Genomic DNA, 17,598 nt, shown 5'->3' on the forward strand with positions numbered 1-17,598 from the left:
CGGCGGAGGGCGAGGGCAGAGATCCCCCCTCTCCTCTCTGAGCCGCGGCAAGGCGCGGGGCCCCCCCGTCTCTCCCCCGGGCTGCGGCAGAGGAGGGAAGGAGAGAACTCTCCTGCCTCTCTCCCTGCCCCCCGTGCTGCCTGCAGGGAGCCAGGGCAACAGAGTAACACTGTAACAATCGCAAACTGCTATCTTTTCCTGGCAGGTACTTGGCTCGACGCCCTGGCTGGCACGTCTGGGGTTGTAAATGTCAGAAAATTATTCACATATTAACCGCCCCCGAGTATTAGCTGCACTTCCAGGTTTCCACCAAAATTTTTGTCAAATTGCTGCGGCTTGTATTCGTGAAATTACTTCTGTTTTGACTGTTTGTATTTCTTCCTTATAACTGTGTAATGTTTTAATACTTATTTTATAATTTAAAAACCTTTGTAAATTGTGTATAAAGGTCTTTGGATTGTATTGTAGCAGACTTAGCATAGTGGGGTCCTGCCTATGAATGGAACGTCTTGGTGCTATGGTAATAAAAAAAATAATAATAGATTTTGGTAGCTAAAGCCTGTGTGGAAGGTGACAATTTATTTCTAAAATTAGAACTGTGCATTAATATGAAGGTTTTGAAATGATGTTTGGGCCAAAGGATTAGCTGCATTTTGTTTTGTTGGTTTTCACTCTGTCCTTCAACGCTCGCGTTTTAAGACAACTTGCTTAAAGATCTGTAGAGCAAAATTTCTTTGAATGGGGGATTGGGTGTTTGTTTTCAATGGCTAAGATGGATGAGCTGTGCTGCTTCTTTGTAAAGGCGGCACCTGCCTCCCCCAGTATTTCTGGGGTACTTTTCCTATCTCTATACCAGATTCAGCTTAACAATGTAAGTGAGCAAGTTCAGGGTGGACCCACCTGGTGAGCTACAAGAAAAGAAAGTATATTTATCCTGACTTCAGGAGTGGGGGGTGGGTTAGTTAGGAAAATCAAGGTGCAACAGAACTTGATATGAGAATGATATGCTGCCTGCTTGGCATCCAAAACTTCTAATGTGTTTTGAACTTGCATCTTTGGAGAAGAAAGAAAGGCAGGGGAAAAAAGGGACCTTCTAACATTCAGCTATTTCCTAGAACTGCATAATAAGTCCATAACTAAGATGCACTTCCGTGTTCAGCCAATAGAAAACAAAGCAACAGCAAAAAAAAATTGATACCGTTGTCAGGTTGTAATGGTGCAATTTTACTTTGGAAATCATTAGATTCTCTGCCTCCGTGAAATTCCCATGTGCTGTTAGTATGTTGTTTGCTTTCTTATTTGAGGTATGTCCCTTGGAAAAGGTCAGCTCTGCAGTGTTTTTAGAATTTACGTTTATTTTCCTCAAGTGTGCAACTTCAAAACAACTTAGCTACTAGCATCAGACTCTTCATGTTTAGGGCAAAATAACCTCAAAAATAGCACCTAGGGATATGGAGTAGTTGGTGTATGAGTTCATGGGTTTGTTGCTTGCAGTTTCAACTGAAATATATTGTAGATTTTCATTAGGTGTTACTTCTTTCATCATACCATGGAATTGCCCTTCTTCTCATCACCCTGACAGACTGCAGTCTCCGACACTTCTAAAGTACTCTGCTAAATTAGTTAGCTTTTAAAAGGAATATGTGCTGCTTTGGTAAATCAGGGTATTAACCTAGTGTCTGTAGGATCAACTATTTTGATTTATGACTTCAGTGATCTGCTATTGTCTTTTGTATCTCAAAGAAAAGAAATTAAACTATTTGCCAGTCTGAATTTTCACTAAAGAGAGCACTTACATTGTCATTGAGTCAACTCCTAGAAAGGACCAGGTAGTTTCCAAATGAACTAGCACATTTACATAAACAATGACTCTTTCTGATTCATTCTCCTGGAAAGTACCATCACTGTGCTCCCAGGGATTTTCGTACATTGGCTATATGTGTGAACACCAAAAAGTCCTGCCTTTCCTCCATGGCATAGGCATATTTTGAGTGATTTGTCCAGGGTGCCAGGGCAGAGGAGGAAGCTGAGTTTCTAAGTGCAAAATGTCAGGGTGGTATTGTGTATTTCAGACCTGTGATGGAGGTTGTATCTGACTGGCTTAATATGAAAAAGCCACAGGCTGGGTGTCCTTGCAGACTGTCATTTCAGCTTTTTCCATTTGTGAAATTGAGTGTGTGTGCACGGGTGTGTGTGTCTTCTTCCTGAGCACTGAATCTGAGACCGAGTTCTGTGTTTACAGTTACTCAGTACTGCAAGGCATCTGCACCTAATTTGCCTAGGCATCATTCTGCTCCCCAGCCTCTGCTCCAGGCGTTTCTAATTTACCTATTGGATTTTGAAGTTGGGAAAGAATAGGGCGCCTGCCAGCGAAGAGAAGCAGAGCAAGATCAGGTTTTTCCAAAGCAGCGCAAGGCTGGTTAGGACTTGGCCCATGCAGGACTTTGAGCTTGGTCTCGCTTGTGTTGAGACTTTCTCCCTGCCTTGCGTCTACCAGGTGGTAATGCTTTGCATTTTCCTGCTTCTAGACTTGGAAAATTCGATATTCCTTGAACAATATTTTGGCTCTGGGAGGTTTCCCAAGGAGTGTTTCTGTCATAACGTCTGTCTAGGGGATAAGCCAGCATCACTGGGAACAATCAGGATCAGTTGTTACAGCAGGTGCAGTGCATCTTCACTGAATACATCACTGTTTTTCCAAGAGAGATCTCGGTGGCACTGCAGTGTAACACATGCTGCTTGATAGAATAATAAAGGGTTGGGATCTTTTCAGTTTTCTTTCGGATGTCATTTTTCATTCTGAATTGCTGGTCTTTTATTCACTTCTTTCTTTGGAAGTGAAGAGGTTGTGGGCTGCTGAGTTAATACAGAAAGTTGTTGCTCACATACTCTCCTCTTGCAGTGGAAACAATTTCTATTTAATTGGTTAAAATTGTCTTCCTAGTGATCATATGTTGGACAGCTTCAAAGTGCTGTATTAGTAGATCTAGACACTTAATTTGAACAGTGGTGACACATATCAGGCAAGGTGACAGATGTGCCAGTGAGCCCTGTGTCCGTGCATCAGTGAATTTCTTTCTGAAGCAGATAATTGCAAGGATTTTAAACAAAGAATGTAATCTTTAGCCTTTGACAGTTTCCATATCTCCACCAAAAGTTAATACCACTGTTCTTACACTGTGGTCGAGTATTGTCACTTTTCTATTATGCTCTAGGTCTTCATGAGCTGTTTGATATTGCTAATCCTAAGTTAAATCTAAGCAGTATCATACTTGAAGCTGACTTGCATCTTCCTCTTTCAGTCTTTCTTTTATAAGAAATCAATGTTAATGTGTAAAAGTTGGACATGCACAGCTATTTTACTCTGTTAATTGAATTATGAAAAGCTTAAAAGGAAAGCTTTAGCACATCATTGTTAAAGGCTACTGATGTCTTACAAAGATGTTGCACTCTTAATATGGCAGTATATTACTTGTGTGCAGTGATAGCTCTAATTGAAAACCTAATAGGATACAAGAGAATACTAAGACTATTACTAATGATAATATATTTTTTAAGTCTGTGGGATTTTTTTTTATTGACAGTCCTTTGGGCTGAAGCTGGAAATAAAATGCGTAATGTTGAGCTATTTCTCACTGGTTCAGGGGGCTGTATTCAGTGCTAATCGCACATCACATTTCTTGAGTGCTGAAGTGCTCTCCGTTGGCAGTTCTGGTGATATAAATTCCAACAGTAAATCGGTGCTAACGAAGTTCAAGTAGCTGTTCCCGTTCAGTAGCTCCACCTTTAGGGGAGGGAGGGAGGGGAGGATGATTGCCGGCACAACTTGCAGTAATGACAGTGTGTCAGTAGGTTGCTAATAGGTACATAAAGAGGTGATTCCTTGGAGTGGTGGCTAAGGGTGCCCCAGAGAGTCCTTTTCAGTAAGTTTGCACAGTTAAGTTGGTGTCTTTCCAGAAGCAGAGCTTCCCGTCGAAATAAAACGCTTTTCCAGTCTAAGGCACAAGTGGTAGCTCGAGAGTACTGAGTGCCCAAATATATGGACCTGCATAGGACAGGGACAAGTCATTAAGGTGGAGTGGGATGCCAGGGGTGTTCAGGATGGAATGGCTTTTACTTTAATTTAATACTGATCTTGAGCTGTATGGGGCTTTGTGTTCTGGAGAGAAAAATCTTTCCCTTGTGGCTGGTGCATCATTTGCAGAGAATCTGTCTTCCTTTACTGCTTTCTTACAGGCTTTCCTTTCCCTAGAAGCATGCTTTTAGTCATAACTTCACAACTGTTGAATTATCTAGCACCAACATATTGTGAATTTTTTTATTAGGTTAATCTGGGAAAACAAAAACCAAAACAAAGCAGGTTTGATAACATTAATTCCCTTTCTCTCTCCTGATTCCCCTGCTGTCGAGAACATATTCATCAGTACTGGGAAGAGCAAGGGAGAAATATTTCTCTGATCACTGTTGTTATTATGACAATTTATGTCCTTGCAATTGTATTTCTGTTGGTAACATTGTTATTAACACACAGTGATTACTCTGGTTCCCTGCATGTTAATCAAATGCATATTGTCATGACTATATTGAATTTATTGTATTGCCTTCCCTCTCAAGTAGTACTGTTCCATGATTATACTGATATCAAAAGAACCTAGTTTTTACCTTCTGTTTTAGAGGAGCCTTATTAAAAGAAAGAGGAAAGAAGAGCAAGGCTAGTTTTCATTATATTAGGAACATTAGGATCCATCCCCTTCACAGCAAGGGGAGAAGCCATTTCTGAAGCCATGGTACATCCGTGATGGAAAAAGCTGTGTCAGCACCTCCTGTTATGCAAAAGGTTTTTCCAGCTCTGGCATCTTACAAACAAAATACTACCATGGCAGTACAGAAAGGAAGAGGCAACAAAGGAGTCCTACACCATTACTGGCTTTATAGGTTGAGCTGTACTTAGAAATAGTCAGTCATATATGGCACACTACTGAGTACAACTGTCTGAAGATATCAGTAAAACTAATTTTACCAAGCAGATGTTTGATCTCTGCCGCACCTTTAGTTTATACTGCATGCAGTGAGCTGTTGGCAGATTAGGCAGAATCTCAAATAAGCAGAGCAAATTTGCAAAAGTGCTGTTTTAATTTGACACAGTGATTTTAATTCCACCTAAAAAAAGCAGTTCCACAATTCAGGCAATATCAACAAGGTAAGATCATGTGGCCTCGTCTTAGAAATCAGTGCAGCGAAATGATAAAAGTGTAGAAAATTTTGGCATTTCAGTGTCATCATTAATTTATCTTCCCTCAATTATACTATGAGCCTTTGCTTAACAAGAAGGCTAGATATGTTTTAAAGAACACATAAGATTAATAAAATGAACATAGATACTTAAATTGTTTAGTATGGTCTTTAATGGGGTACAGTTTTATTAAGATTGAGATGTAAGAGCCATTTCTGAAACACAGTAGGAAATTGTTCTTTGAAACTTAGCTCTTGTGTTGTATTGATAGTGTAGTATGTTTCAGAGTAGTTCTGGGCAATGCTGCGCCTTGTAACTGTCGAGAGAGAAGATGGAAACCATACCCCACCTCTAGTTTCTCAGCTTTGCTAAACAGTCTGGAATGCTGGTAAGTTCAGATAAGATCTCGGAGTGTTTGAAAGCATTCCATCTTCTTTTAATCCCTGTCTCTCCTTCAGGTGGTGTATGAAGAGTAATACTGAAATATTTCTTTCATACCATACTTGAAGAATGGAATAAGTCATATTTATTTGAACTGTGGTAGCATTTCTAAATGATTTTATTTTTTATCTCTTAGCGCTGGCCCCAAAGGTGATAACATCTACGAATGGAGATCAACCATTCTAGGACCTCCAGGTTCAGTCTATGAGGGAGGTGTTTTCTTCCTTGACATCACATTTACACCAGAATATCCCTTCAAACCTCCAAAGGTAAGAGACCTGTAGCTAATGTCTTAAGTCATGAGTGCTAAACAGGAATATTATGTAGTGTTAATGGAATGCAGCCCATTTGAAATCCACTGTTCTTAAGAACAAACTTAAGCTCATTTTAGACATTACAGGAGTTTCTATTAGCTAATGTTAACAGCTTTTCCAGTCCTCTTGATGATTATTTTAGAGCTTGTTTCCTTTCTTCCTGCTTATGTTTATAAGAAGTGCTAAGCATTTAGTGCAAGCACTGGGACAGGACTCAGAAACAGAGAAGTAAATAAACTTGAGGAGAAATGCTGCAAATACTTACTTCTCAAACAACTCGTGTACTGTAAGCATAAGTTACATGTGTTTTGGCCACCAAAGTAGTATTTAATTTTTCAGTTTTGTTGGACACTTGTGTTATTCACCTATTTGCACAGTAACAAACTTTCTGTAGGGGTGTTATATTTGTGAGGTTCTTACATTCCAGTGTTGTTGTGTTCCAGTGCTCTAAGGCAAACACCAGTGCAAGTGAGTGTTATCTGGTGGTTCCAATATGTGGCCACAGGAAAAGTGTTGGGTTGCAAGAGGTGCTTGTGTATGCACTTGGTGTTTGTCTTGTATCTGAAAGCATTTATGTGCAGGTTTAACTTTCTACTTAAAAGTTGTTTGATTGATGAGATACGTACCAGTGGCTGTACCAGCTTTCAGACTTTGGTCCAGTCTGCAGCAGAAAGGACTTCTTCAGGCCATCAGTCCATCTCAACAGAGCAGTACTTACACAAGACAAATTAATACAAGCTTGCCAAATTAAGGAAACTGCCTGTTCATGCTCACATAACTTCAGGGTTTCTGGTAGTACCAACAGATCCTTAAATTCTACCTCTAAGATAGGACTTCAATTCACAAACAGTGTGGTCTACCTTGAGACATCTCTAGTGCTTTTCTGCTGACATCTGTCCATCTCTTTTTGGAGATTCTCTGGCAACACAGATTTTTTTCATGTCAGGATTTAATTCACTTTAGAATAGGTTTTGTTTGTTTGTTGTTTTCTTTTGTTTAATTTGCTGAATAATTCGTTGTTCAACCAACTATATGCAGTTTATTATGTTGTAATGCCCAGTAAGCATTTAAAGAGAGGTCTTTTGTTTTTCCATGTGTGCTTTGTTACACCTTTGCTTTCTGTGCTACAGGTCAGAAGCATTTTATCAGCCTAGGCTTGTTCAGACCCATTATAGACTCCTGGAATGGTTTGGATTGGAAGGGGCCTAAAGATCATTTACTTCCAGCCTCCTTACTGTGGGAAGGTATGCCTTCCACTAGGCCTTCCACTGTTGCTCAAAGCTCCATCCAACATGGCCTTGAACATTTCCACGGATGGAGCATTCACAACTTTTCTGAGCAACCTGTTACAGTGCCTCACCACTCTCACAATAAGGGTTTTCCTTCTAATATCTCACCTAAATTAACCCTTTTTCATTTTAAGGCCTGACTCCTTGTCCGTGTCCTTGTAAAAAGTCCTTCTCCAGCTCTCCTGTGGGGTCCCTTTAGGTATTGGAAGGCTGCTCTAAGGTTTCTCTAGAATGTTCTCTTCTCCAGGCTGAAGAAGCCCAACTCTCTCAACCTCTCTTCATAGGAGAGGTGCTCCAGCCCTTTGAATGTCTTGATGGCTCTCTTCTGGACTCAGTCCAACAGGTCCATATCCTTCTCATGTAGGGGGCCCTAGAGCTGGATGCAGGGCTCCACAATTGTTTGTGATTGTGAGCTAGAGGTTCAAGGACCTTGCACATTGCCTGTTGAACTTCATGAGTTCACAGGCCCACCTCTCTCTGTTCCTTCTAGGCTACCTGTCCTTACTTCCACTTTCTGTGCAGTTCCTTTGTGTGTTTGAGTTTGTCCAGGAGCTCCTTGTTCATCCATGCAGGCCCCTTACCCTTCTCTGACAGATGGATCCCATCAGTGCTCAGCAGACCACGTTCCAAACACAAGTCTCGTGGTCTAAGTAGTCAAATCTCTGGCTGTGGCACCAGTCCCATAACCATTTGTTGGTTTGCTAGATTTGACTAACCCTTTTGAACCCTTTCCTTTTGACCAGGAGGATTGATGAAAAAACTACCCATGCCCCAGAGTCCTTTCCTGTTACTCCCAGGACTGCCTTATTTGGCTTTAGTGTTTTTTCTGATATGATGCATGTTTCCGATCTCAGAGCAGGAAAGTGGTTCTGTGGGGACACCTCATTCTTTGGGGGGAAGTCTCTTCCTTCAGGTCCTTCCCATGGCAAGCTTCCATTCTTCTGCATTATTGGCCTCCCTCCCTTTCCTGTGTGCTGGTGGGAGTTTTTGGTTGTTTGGCCATAGGCTGTGGGTTCAGTGGAGTTTGGAACCAGCTGCGCTCTAACTCTTCCTCAGCAGCCCTGATGCCACACAGGCTTCCCACTCCCTCCTCCAGCTCAGCCAGCTGCTGCAGGAGGTCCTTCATCTGGACAACACCTTTTGCAGGCAGGCCTGCTGGCTATCCTGCCCAGGAGAAAGGTCTCAGCACTGCCTGCAGTCTGAGGCTCACTCTGCAGCCTCTTCCTTCAGCAGCTCTATCTGGGCAGAAGTGCCTGCCACTGGCAGGGTGGATGGTGCAGACACCCCAACCAGAGTTGCAGCCCTTGCTCTCAGATGTTTTCTCACCATGCTGCTTCGAGGGTCAAGTCAGTTGCCTTGCTGCCAGATGTAGGGGCAAGTAGGTTGCCAGTAACTACTAGAGCTACTGAGACAGCCCTACATGTCATGTTTCCCCATGCAGAACCAAATAAACAGTTATGTCAGTCCAGCTCAGCCCTGCTTTCTGCTCAGTGACTGAGATCTCTTTATCTTTGGATCTAAACCCTCACCCAGATGAAAAGAAGGGTGGGATTAAAACACCAAACCACTTACTGAGGCCTTAACAGCAAGTTCAGTGGCAATTCACTGTATTGTAACAATTCCATTTAAATGGAGTCTTTTATCTAGCAAAGTCCAAGTTGGTTAACAAACCAATGTATGCATGGAAGTCAAATACATGTAGCTTCCGTCTCATTGAGATGGTATATAGGAGAAAGCACGGTGGTGCTGTAATAGAACACACTTTTTCTACTTGGGCACTTCAGATTGAAATGAAGAACCTTCCTTTGAGAACCAAAGTGGCTCCTGTATTAAAATCTCCAATAGTGTTAATCAATGGCAATGTGGAAAATACGATTATCATATCACTCCCGCTTCATTCCTGCTATTTTGTTGATTTCAGACTGTCCAACCACTTGCAGTAGTGAGTAAATACTGTCTGTGGATCATGTTTAGGAGGTAGGCTAATGTAATTACAGTAGCCTTCCTATAAGTGCATTTTAGGGCAAGAAATAAAGAAATAGCTAGTTGAAACAAAACCCAATGTACAGTAATTTCACGACCATAAGGCGCACCAGACTATAAGGCATACCTCCCGGGAGTCGGTAAAATTCGTGACTTTGTAGATCAGATAAGGCGCATCGGACTATAAGGCGCACTTTTTTTTTGCAGCGAGGCTCCCCCCCCAGCTCCCTCCACGCGGTTGCTGGACGAGGCTCCGCCTCAAGCCGGCAGCCATTGGCCCCCAGGCCCGCCTGTATCCAGCGGGGCTGGGGCATGGCCGCCATCCCTCCGTGCCGCCTCCACGGGGCCGGGGGGTGCCTGTGTAGGGGCCATGCCGCCTCCACGGGACCGGGGCATGCCTCTGGAGGGGCCGTCCTGCCTCCATGGGGCCGGGGCGTGCCCGCTGCTGCTCCACCCCGCCTCCACCTGGCAGCCATGGCCCTGCCGGCTCCCCCCATGGCTCACAGGTCTCACTTCCGGGTAGGCAAATTTTTTTAACTTTGTCCATCAGATAAGGCGCACTTCCAGGTTCCGGGGAAAATTTTAGTCAAAAGGGTGCGCCTTATAGTCGTGAAATTACTGTATATCACTTAAATGATAAGCACTCACAGAACAGTAGAGTCATTTTAAAATAGAGTAGAAAGTACAGTAATTTCACGATTACAAGCCGCACTGAGTATAAGCCGCATCTCTGGGTGTTGGCAACATTTTGTTCTTTGTCCATACAAAAGCCGCACCCAATTATAAGCCGCTCTGTCGTTCACAGCGAGGACCCGCGTGCAACAAAGTTGCCAAATAGTAACAGAATCGCGGCATGGCGGGGGGTTTACTGGCTCGGCTTTGGCCGTGAGGGCTCAACCCGCTCAGGGCTGCTGACAGGGCCAGGTGGCCCAGCTCAGCGGGGCCGCTCGGGGCTCGCCGCCACTGGCACTGGGCTCGCTCGCCTTGGCCCAGCACTGCCCTGTGGTGACAGGGGGGCATGGAGCCCGCTGGCACCCGTGGCGGCAGGAGGGGAAGGAGCCCCCCCAGCTCCCACGGCAGGCGGTGATGGCAGTCTGCCTGCTCCTGCGGCGGCGGCAGCAGGCGAGGACAGGAGCCCTTCGCCTTCTCCCCAGGCCACAGGGCCAACAGGAGGGAGCTCTCCGCCTCCCCCCCAGGCTGTGCTGCCTGAAGGAGGGAATCCCCCGCCTTCCCCCCCACCGTGCTACCTGCACGGAGCCCGGCTCCACCCGCCGCAAAACAGAGTAACCAATTTGTAACAATCGTGTAAAGCCAGGTTTTACTGGCAGGTGCTCGGCTCGGCACCCTGGCTGGCACTTCCGGGGTTGGAAATGTCAGAAAATTATTCATGTATTAGCCGCCCCTGAGTGTAAGCCGCATTTCTGGGGTGGAAGCAAAATTTTAGTCAAAATGGTGCAGCTTGTAATCATGAAATTACGGTAATTTTAAAAGCCTTGATCTCTGAAAAGATGAAGGAAAAAGGAATCGTAACCCTTGAATCTTCCTTGGTAATAAGCCCTATAAGACCAGTGGAAGAAAACCTCGATGAATCTTTGGTAACTCCTGTGAGGACAGTTCCTGCTGTGGTGGCCTGCCCAGTGGTGAAGTGCCTGTAGTTGAGCAGATTTCATAACCTGATAATGAAATGTCATTAAAAGATTTACTTTCTAAAATAAAATTAGGTGAAAATGGTCATCCTGGCAAGCTTCCAAGCCCTTAGGAATATGTGTGAGAGAAGATGTTGAGGCATAAACACTGTGTGGTTGATGAGCATCTTAGAAGTGTGTGATGAAGGATATACAGGTGTAGCCTTTGAGAACTGGGTCTAGCTCCAGCTGAGGGTTTGATCCAGTATGTTGGAGCAAATGTTCTTGGAGAGGATGTTGCTGTAAGAGAGCTAAAAGACTGTGCTAGAAGTGATATTTAAATTCCTGTGAGGATATGAAGAGGGACTGCACTACTGTGCTTGAGGTTGGAGAAATGAAAGATCTTTAAATTTGACTTGGAAATGCGTTGCATAGTACAAGGAACTTCAGTGGGAGAAATCTGATACAGGGACAAATACTCTCTTTCATGTCCTAAATATGTATAATGGAGTTCTTTTGCATTTAATTGAGCATTCTATACAAAACCTTGAAAATGCTAGTGTTAATCTGTTCTCTGCTTTTTATGCTTTCTCATTTTGTGTTGTATTCTGGTTTTGCCTGTGTTTCGGATAGCAAATGAGTCAGGCACGTGCTAGGTGTGCCTGAATTTAGCAGAATCCAATAAACAAGTATAATTAGAATTTAAGAGTTCAGTACTTGTACTATTACAATGGACATTTTCCCAAGAGTTACATTATAGTTGGGTTAGGTTTCATTTACCGAGCTGAAAACAGTAGCTTGTGTTGACCTGGTGTGTGTGCTTTGATCATTTGTATTAATAACCTCTAACCACTTCCTTCCACCCACTCCTATTCTGCTGCTTGTGTAAATTAACCTCTGCTATCACTTCAGGGTAAGGTTGAAATTAGCTTCTTTTATGTCTTTTCAAAAGCTGTGCTTAACTCCATGTAGTTACTGCATTAATGTAATCTCAGGTGGGACATTTCCAAAGGATTGTTCAGTTACACTATATTTTTCTGCTATTCCACATGCTGTTCTCTTTGCTACCTTCTAAGTAACTCCGTTTCTTTTGATTTTGGTCTGAATATACTAGGTTTATGTGAGATTTTTTTTCCCTCTTTAGAGTGTAATGAGCATTTACTTTAAATATTTTTGTTTGTTTTCAAGTGGGCCTCCAGTTTCTCCCTCTTCCAGTTCCATTTGGTTTCCCTGCACTGCTGGCTTTTGTGCCATCAGCAAAAATTGTGAATGGCAAACAGCTGGACTACATGTGTCTAACACCATCTTAGTACTGAGTTGCTGCTAAAGTGAAAACAAATCTAGATTTTTTTCCACAGTGCTTGGTAGAGTTCTTCTAACTGGAGAAAACTGTTTTTAGTGCCATGGATGTGTCCCTTAAGGATTATAGCTTAAGGTGTGTTAAGGAACCAGGCTGTTATGCAAGTATATGGGAGTCGTCTTTCATTTTCACTCTCCCCTCCTTCATGAAAAATAATTTTAAAATAAATCTTACTCCTAAAGGCAAACAGCATTCATGCTTTGTTATCAGTTATTAGTCAGCTGGACTGAGAGACTGTCTATAGAGTATTTAGCTTTTGTGTTGTGAATCAGGATTAACAAATTTCTGTTGCAAATTAGAACTGTTGACCTATGTTAATTTAGTCCTTATTGTATCAACTTGGAAATACTCCATGCTTCCCCTTCTGGAAGTGTTTAAAATGTCAAAATTGTTACCTCCCCTACAGTTCGAAACCTTCTTGGAAGGAGACCAAAGGTGCAGGTCAAACACAGAAATCCTGAGCAAGCAGCAGGGCTGGGCTGAGGGCTGGGCTGAGGGCTGCTCAGGAACCCAAGGCAGAACCATTGCCAGCAAGTGCAAATGCCACGAACGTGTTTTGCCCTGAACAGTGTGGGTTGGGGCAGGTACAGCAGAGGCAGATCCGCCCTCTGCTCAGGCTGCTGCACGTGGACTTCCACATGACTGCAGGGAGTAATTGCTGCCTTTCCTCCGAAGATTAGATGATCTGGGAAACAAAGGTCATTTAGGTTTCTTGTCTGCTATACCTCTAAGACTCCCTAGGTAGAAAGCATCAGGAGTTCTTGGAGTGGCAGCGTTTTGCAGAAGGTGTGGGAGGGTAACACATCTCTGCTCTCTTGCAGTCATTTTGCTATTTCCCCCATAATGTGCAAATGTGCTGGGATTTGGGGTTTCCTTTGTTTGCTTCCTGTTTTAATCCAAAATCCAAGCAGCTCACAAGAAATAAAACATAAAATCTCCCTAAGCATGCAGTGTGGGTGTCTCCTGTGTGACAAGTAACTGCTTTTGCCAGTCCAAAAATAGCCTATGTGCTCTGTGCACTGGGAGCATTCTTGGAAACACTGCATGGATTCAGTGCACAGGGACATGCCAGTTACCAGGGTTCTGTAGCTATGTCCCCTGTGCCTGTTCCCCAAGCCTGGCACATGGAACGAGGGTCACAGGCAAATTTTTTGTATCAGAAAGGCAGTAGAAGAAAGAGGATTGACTGACAAGTTTTGTGTGTGGGCTGGTTCCATCTTGAGAGAAAGCACTAGTGTGTTCTTGTCATTCTGCACGCTTACCAAGCGTGTTTTGCAAATACTCCTGTGACCTATAAACAGACAATAAAATTTCTAGGTGTGGACAGCTGACAAATTTAGAGGATTTAGGATATGAACCCACCAGCCTTTATTCATGCACATAATCCTAATCCATGCAAATTGCGCCCAGTTTGTTGTGGCTGTTCACCCAGTGAGTCAAGGGAAGGCCTCTCTGCAGGTCCCATGGTGTTGTTCTGAGAACGGCTCCTGGTGCTTGTGTTTCCCTTTCCAATAACTTCTGCAAGCTACCTAGCTCAGTCACATCATGAAAATAAGTAAATCTCATTTCCACCTTTGCTGAGCCTCTTAGAAGTGTTGGAAGCTGTGATTCCAAGTGTCTTTACCTGTCTGGAGGATTTTACAAATCCTTGGGAGTTCAGAAGGAGAAAAATACTGTTGTCAGGGCCCCGGGTCCTTTTGTCGCTGGGAACAAAAAGACAAAAATTAATTAAAAAAAAGAAAAAAAAAAAGGTGAAAAAAACTTAAACCCACCAGCACGTGGGTTTTGCGTTGACCGTGGAAGTTGCCTCCTGAGACTGTAACTCGTTTTTGTTGTAAATGCGGCTCTTTTTTGTTTCCGCCGCGAGAGGGCGGCGGCGGCGCGGGGAGCCCGGGGCCCGGCGCTGCTTCGCTCCCTGGCTCGGTGCTCCTGCCCTGTCCCTCCCCGCAGCCCGGCACCCCCGCTCACACCCCTCTCTTGCAGGTAACCTTCCGGACAAGGATCTACCACTGTAACATTAACAGCCAAGGCGTCATCTGCCTGGACATTTTAAAGGACAACTGGAGTCCAGCGTTAACCATTTCTAAAGTTCTCCTCTCCATCTGCTCCCTCCTCACAGACTGTAACCCCGGTAAGTCCACCTGCAGCCTTGCATTCCTCCCAGCGCCTAAATAACGTGGCCATCCTCATTCCATTGGTAGGGCGGGCTCAGCTCATGCCTCTGGTGGAGCTCATTTCCCTCTCCAGGGCAGTCAGAGAGGAGCTGGAGGTTGGTGGAGGGGAGATATACCTTACCAGCCTGCTGTTCCCTGCTCCTCAGACTGACCCATGGGGAAAAGAGCAATCCTTCTGCACATGAAAACTCCTTCCCCTTCCAAACCCAGTCTTCACTGGTCTGTAGGGCTACAGTAATTCACTGATGGAGCTTGAAGAGCCACAAACAGTTTTGAAAACAGGAGGTTGACCTTTTACTTTCCATCATCCATTTAAAAGAAGTGACCAACTATGCCGCAAGTGGTCGTCACTGATGCTCTAACCCACCCACCTCCACACAACTTATCTTCATTTCCAAAGTCATTTTACAGATTGCATTTTTATATGTCTAAAGAGGAGAGAAAGGCCAGATTTCACAGTGTACCAAACCCCTACTTGAGATTTTGTTTTTCCTAGAAGGCAGCTTTACATGTTTACAAATACACTTAGCATGAGTATCTCAGGCACCCCTAGAAGGAATAAAATAAACCTGAAATGCATGAATTGGTAAAAACCCTCAGTAATGCAAAATATGACTGGATTGTTGTGTCTTAAACTTCTTAAAACTTTATTGGCATTTCACACTATTAAATCACAGATTAGTACATCACCATAAATACACAAAATCAGAGAAGATACAGATTATCAATTCAGTATGTTTAGGTTGTTACAGTGTACCTTACCTGTGTGTTTGCCTTGTATGAAATTCACACTTCAGCTTTATTTAGAAGTTTTTATTCAGTAACTTGTCTGAAATAAGCTGTGTGTTTCCTTTTCAGCTGACCCCCTGGTTGGAAGCATTGCCACTCAGTATATGACTAACAGAGCAGAGCATGACAGAATGGCCAGACAATGGACCAAAAGATACGCTACATAAATTGGATTTTCGTCAAACTCTTACATTATTTGTCTGTGATGGAAAGAGCTGCTTATGATTTTGAAGGGGTGGGGGGAGGGAGGGTGCTGGTAAAGAGTAGGGTATTTCTATAACAGATTTTATTCAGTCTTTTATTTCCTAAGATTTTGTTGTTGTAACTTAAGGTATCTTGCTACAGTAGACATCTAGGATTTGGAATAGCATACTTTAAGACTGTAATTAGTTCAGCAATATTAGCTCACATATAGTACCGAGAAGAATGTAAACTTCTTAGACTTCTTTGGTTTTCAGTTTGCTTGCAATATGTAAAAGATTAAAACAGCTTAATTTTGTACAGGTACATTGGTTGACATTTATGTAAAAGTCCTTTCAAGACACACTGTTTTTGCTTTGTGTTTGTTTGGGTTTGAGGGATTTATTTTGTTCTGGGTTGAGTTTCCTTTTTTTTTTTTTTTTCTTTTTTTTGTAAAAAGATGTTGGGATTGTTTTTTTCCCTATGGAGGGCACATTGGTATTTAACAAATCCTTTCTAAAGACTGTCATCTCATGATCTGTGATATGGAGAGGTGGATATATGGCCTCATATATGAAATGAGAAGTAGTTAATGTATTATTTTATAAGCCAATCTATCTTTGTGAAAAGAATAAAGGGTTTAATCAGGACTTATGGTAACCTGTAGTGAAATACCTTAAGCTGTTTAACTGTAAGGTGTGGAATAGGAGTCACTCAGTGGATTGGTTGTATGTTGTGGGCTACATAAGTCTGCATTTGTTACTGTGCTAATAAAAAGATGTTTAAAAAAAAAAAAAGAAGAAGGAAAGATTTCTGCTTAGTCCCTTGCTTTGTCATTTTGCCAGAATGGTGTCTCTGTATGCTTTGAAGGATTTATGCTGTGGTTAAGGACAAGGAGATCCACAGGGGAGTGCTATTTTAGGAAGACAGTTCTAGATAACCATACAATGAATGACAGCATAAAACCTTCATAACCATTCACTAAGTGTTGTGCAGGGACCTGGACATGAGGAGGTTACTTGCCAGAGTCCACGGTAGTTATTTTTTAGGTTAAGTTTTCACAGACTTGCTTCTGCAGAACTGGCATGTTGTTTGAAAGGACAACCAGAAAAGTGTAAGCTATCTGGAAGGGAAAGAGGCAGGAAGTAAAAGGAAGAAAATAATGTCTTGATGCTTTTCTGATGGGGTGCTCTATTCACACTTGGAAGAGAAGGAATCATGTCCTGATAAGGTAGTCAGACAAGACAGTAAAGGAGTATCTGTAGATCCTTTAACTACCTATAAAGATTATCTCCTAGAGACATAGTGTTTACATTGAGGTGTGTAGCAACAGGGCAATTGGTGATGGATATGGCATTTCTGACCACTCCCTTAAGGTAAAGGCCGGAAGCACAGATTCATTTTCACATGGCAAGTGCTTCACCTCGCAACATCCTTGTGAGTGCTGAGTGGTTGTCTGTGCTCTCAGATTTGGTACTTTAAAATAAATTCTGTATGTATTTCATTTATATACTTCTCTTCCTATCTAGACACAGAGCAAATCCAACTTGGTGCAAAGTAATCTGTTAATTAGAGGTGTCCTTTCCTTTGCTGGGTGGGTAGTAGCACTGAAATCTCATCTGGCTGAACCGCTGTCACTTGACACAGTGCATGTTTTGGTGTATGAGCTCCTTCAGCTGTTTGTCTGTTTGGTATATAGCTACATCACCCTAGGAGCATCTCTGGTAATCTTTCCCTCTCCTCTACTGAATAAAGAGGTAAATGGCTTCATCTCAGTAGGTTTTTGCCAGCTTGTTGCTTTGTGCCACCACGACATGTCAAATTAACTGTTGTAACTGGTGGGGGCGACTGATTTGTGGAGTGTTTATTCAGCAGGATAGAGGCTTTAGAGGAACAGAGAAAGATGGTTTAGTTTTACTAATTTGTTTTTCTTCTTTATAATAATTTTTCTCCATAATCTTGTGAAGGGACTGTGGTTTTGCAGAAGGTAAGTGATGCCAGTGACGTAGAACAGAGTTTGAGTTCACTGGAGCAGTAAGAACAAAATAAATGTTCTCCCCATTAGCTGCTACGTTATACTCTGTACTTTGATTATTCACCCTATGTAAAACTCTACTACAGCAAGTTTCATTTTTACTCAGTACCAGCCACTGTGTGCATGTCATTTGCAGAGGAGACACTAGATTTTCCATCACTTGTCAGTAAAACAC

At 42.9% G+C, this 17,598-nt stretch overlaps 1 protein-coding gene across 3 annotated transcripts in view; it reads left to right on the top strand.

Moving 5' to 3' along the window:
* UBE2E1 (ubiquitin conjugating enzyme E2 E1) overlaps positions 1–16,185 on the top strand; it is a 47,948-nt gene extending 31,763 nt beyond the window's left edge. For all 3 annotated transcript variants that reach the window (XM_042779086.1, XM_033053379.2, XM_033053388.2), the window contains 3 exons: positions 5,811–5,943; positions 14,229–14,376; positions 15,278–16,185. In XM_042779086.1, coding sequence (XP_042635020.1) covers positions 5,811–5,943; positions 14,229–14,376; positions 15,278–15,375 — 379 coding nt within the window. In that variant the 3' untranslated portion in view covers positions 15,376–16,185. The remainder of the gene's footprint in view (positions 1–5,810; positions 5,944–14,228; positions 14,377–15,277) is intronic.
* Positions 16,186–17,598: the final 1,413 nt, after the last annotated feature.

Source organism: Catharus ustulatus, chromosome 1 (assembly GCF_009819885.2).
Source record: "Catharus ustulatus isolate bCatUst1 chromosome 1, bCatUst1.pri.v2, whole genome shotgun sequence".
Lineage (NCBI taxonomy): Eukaryota > Metazoa > Chordata > Aves > Passeriformes > Turdidae > Catharus > Catharus ustulatus.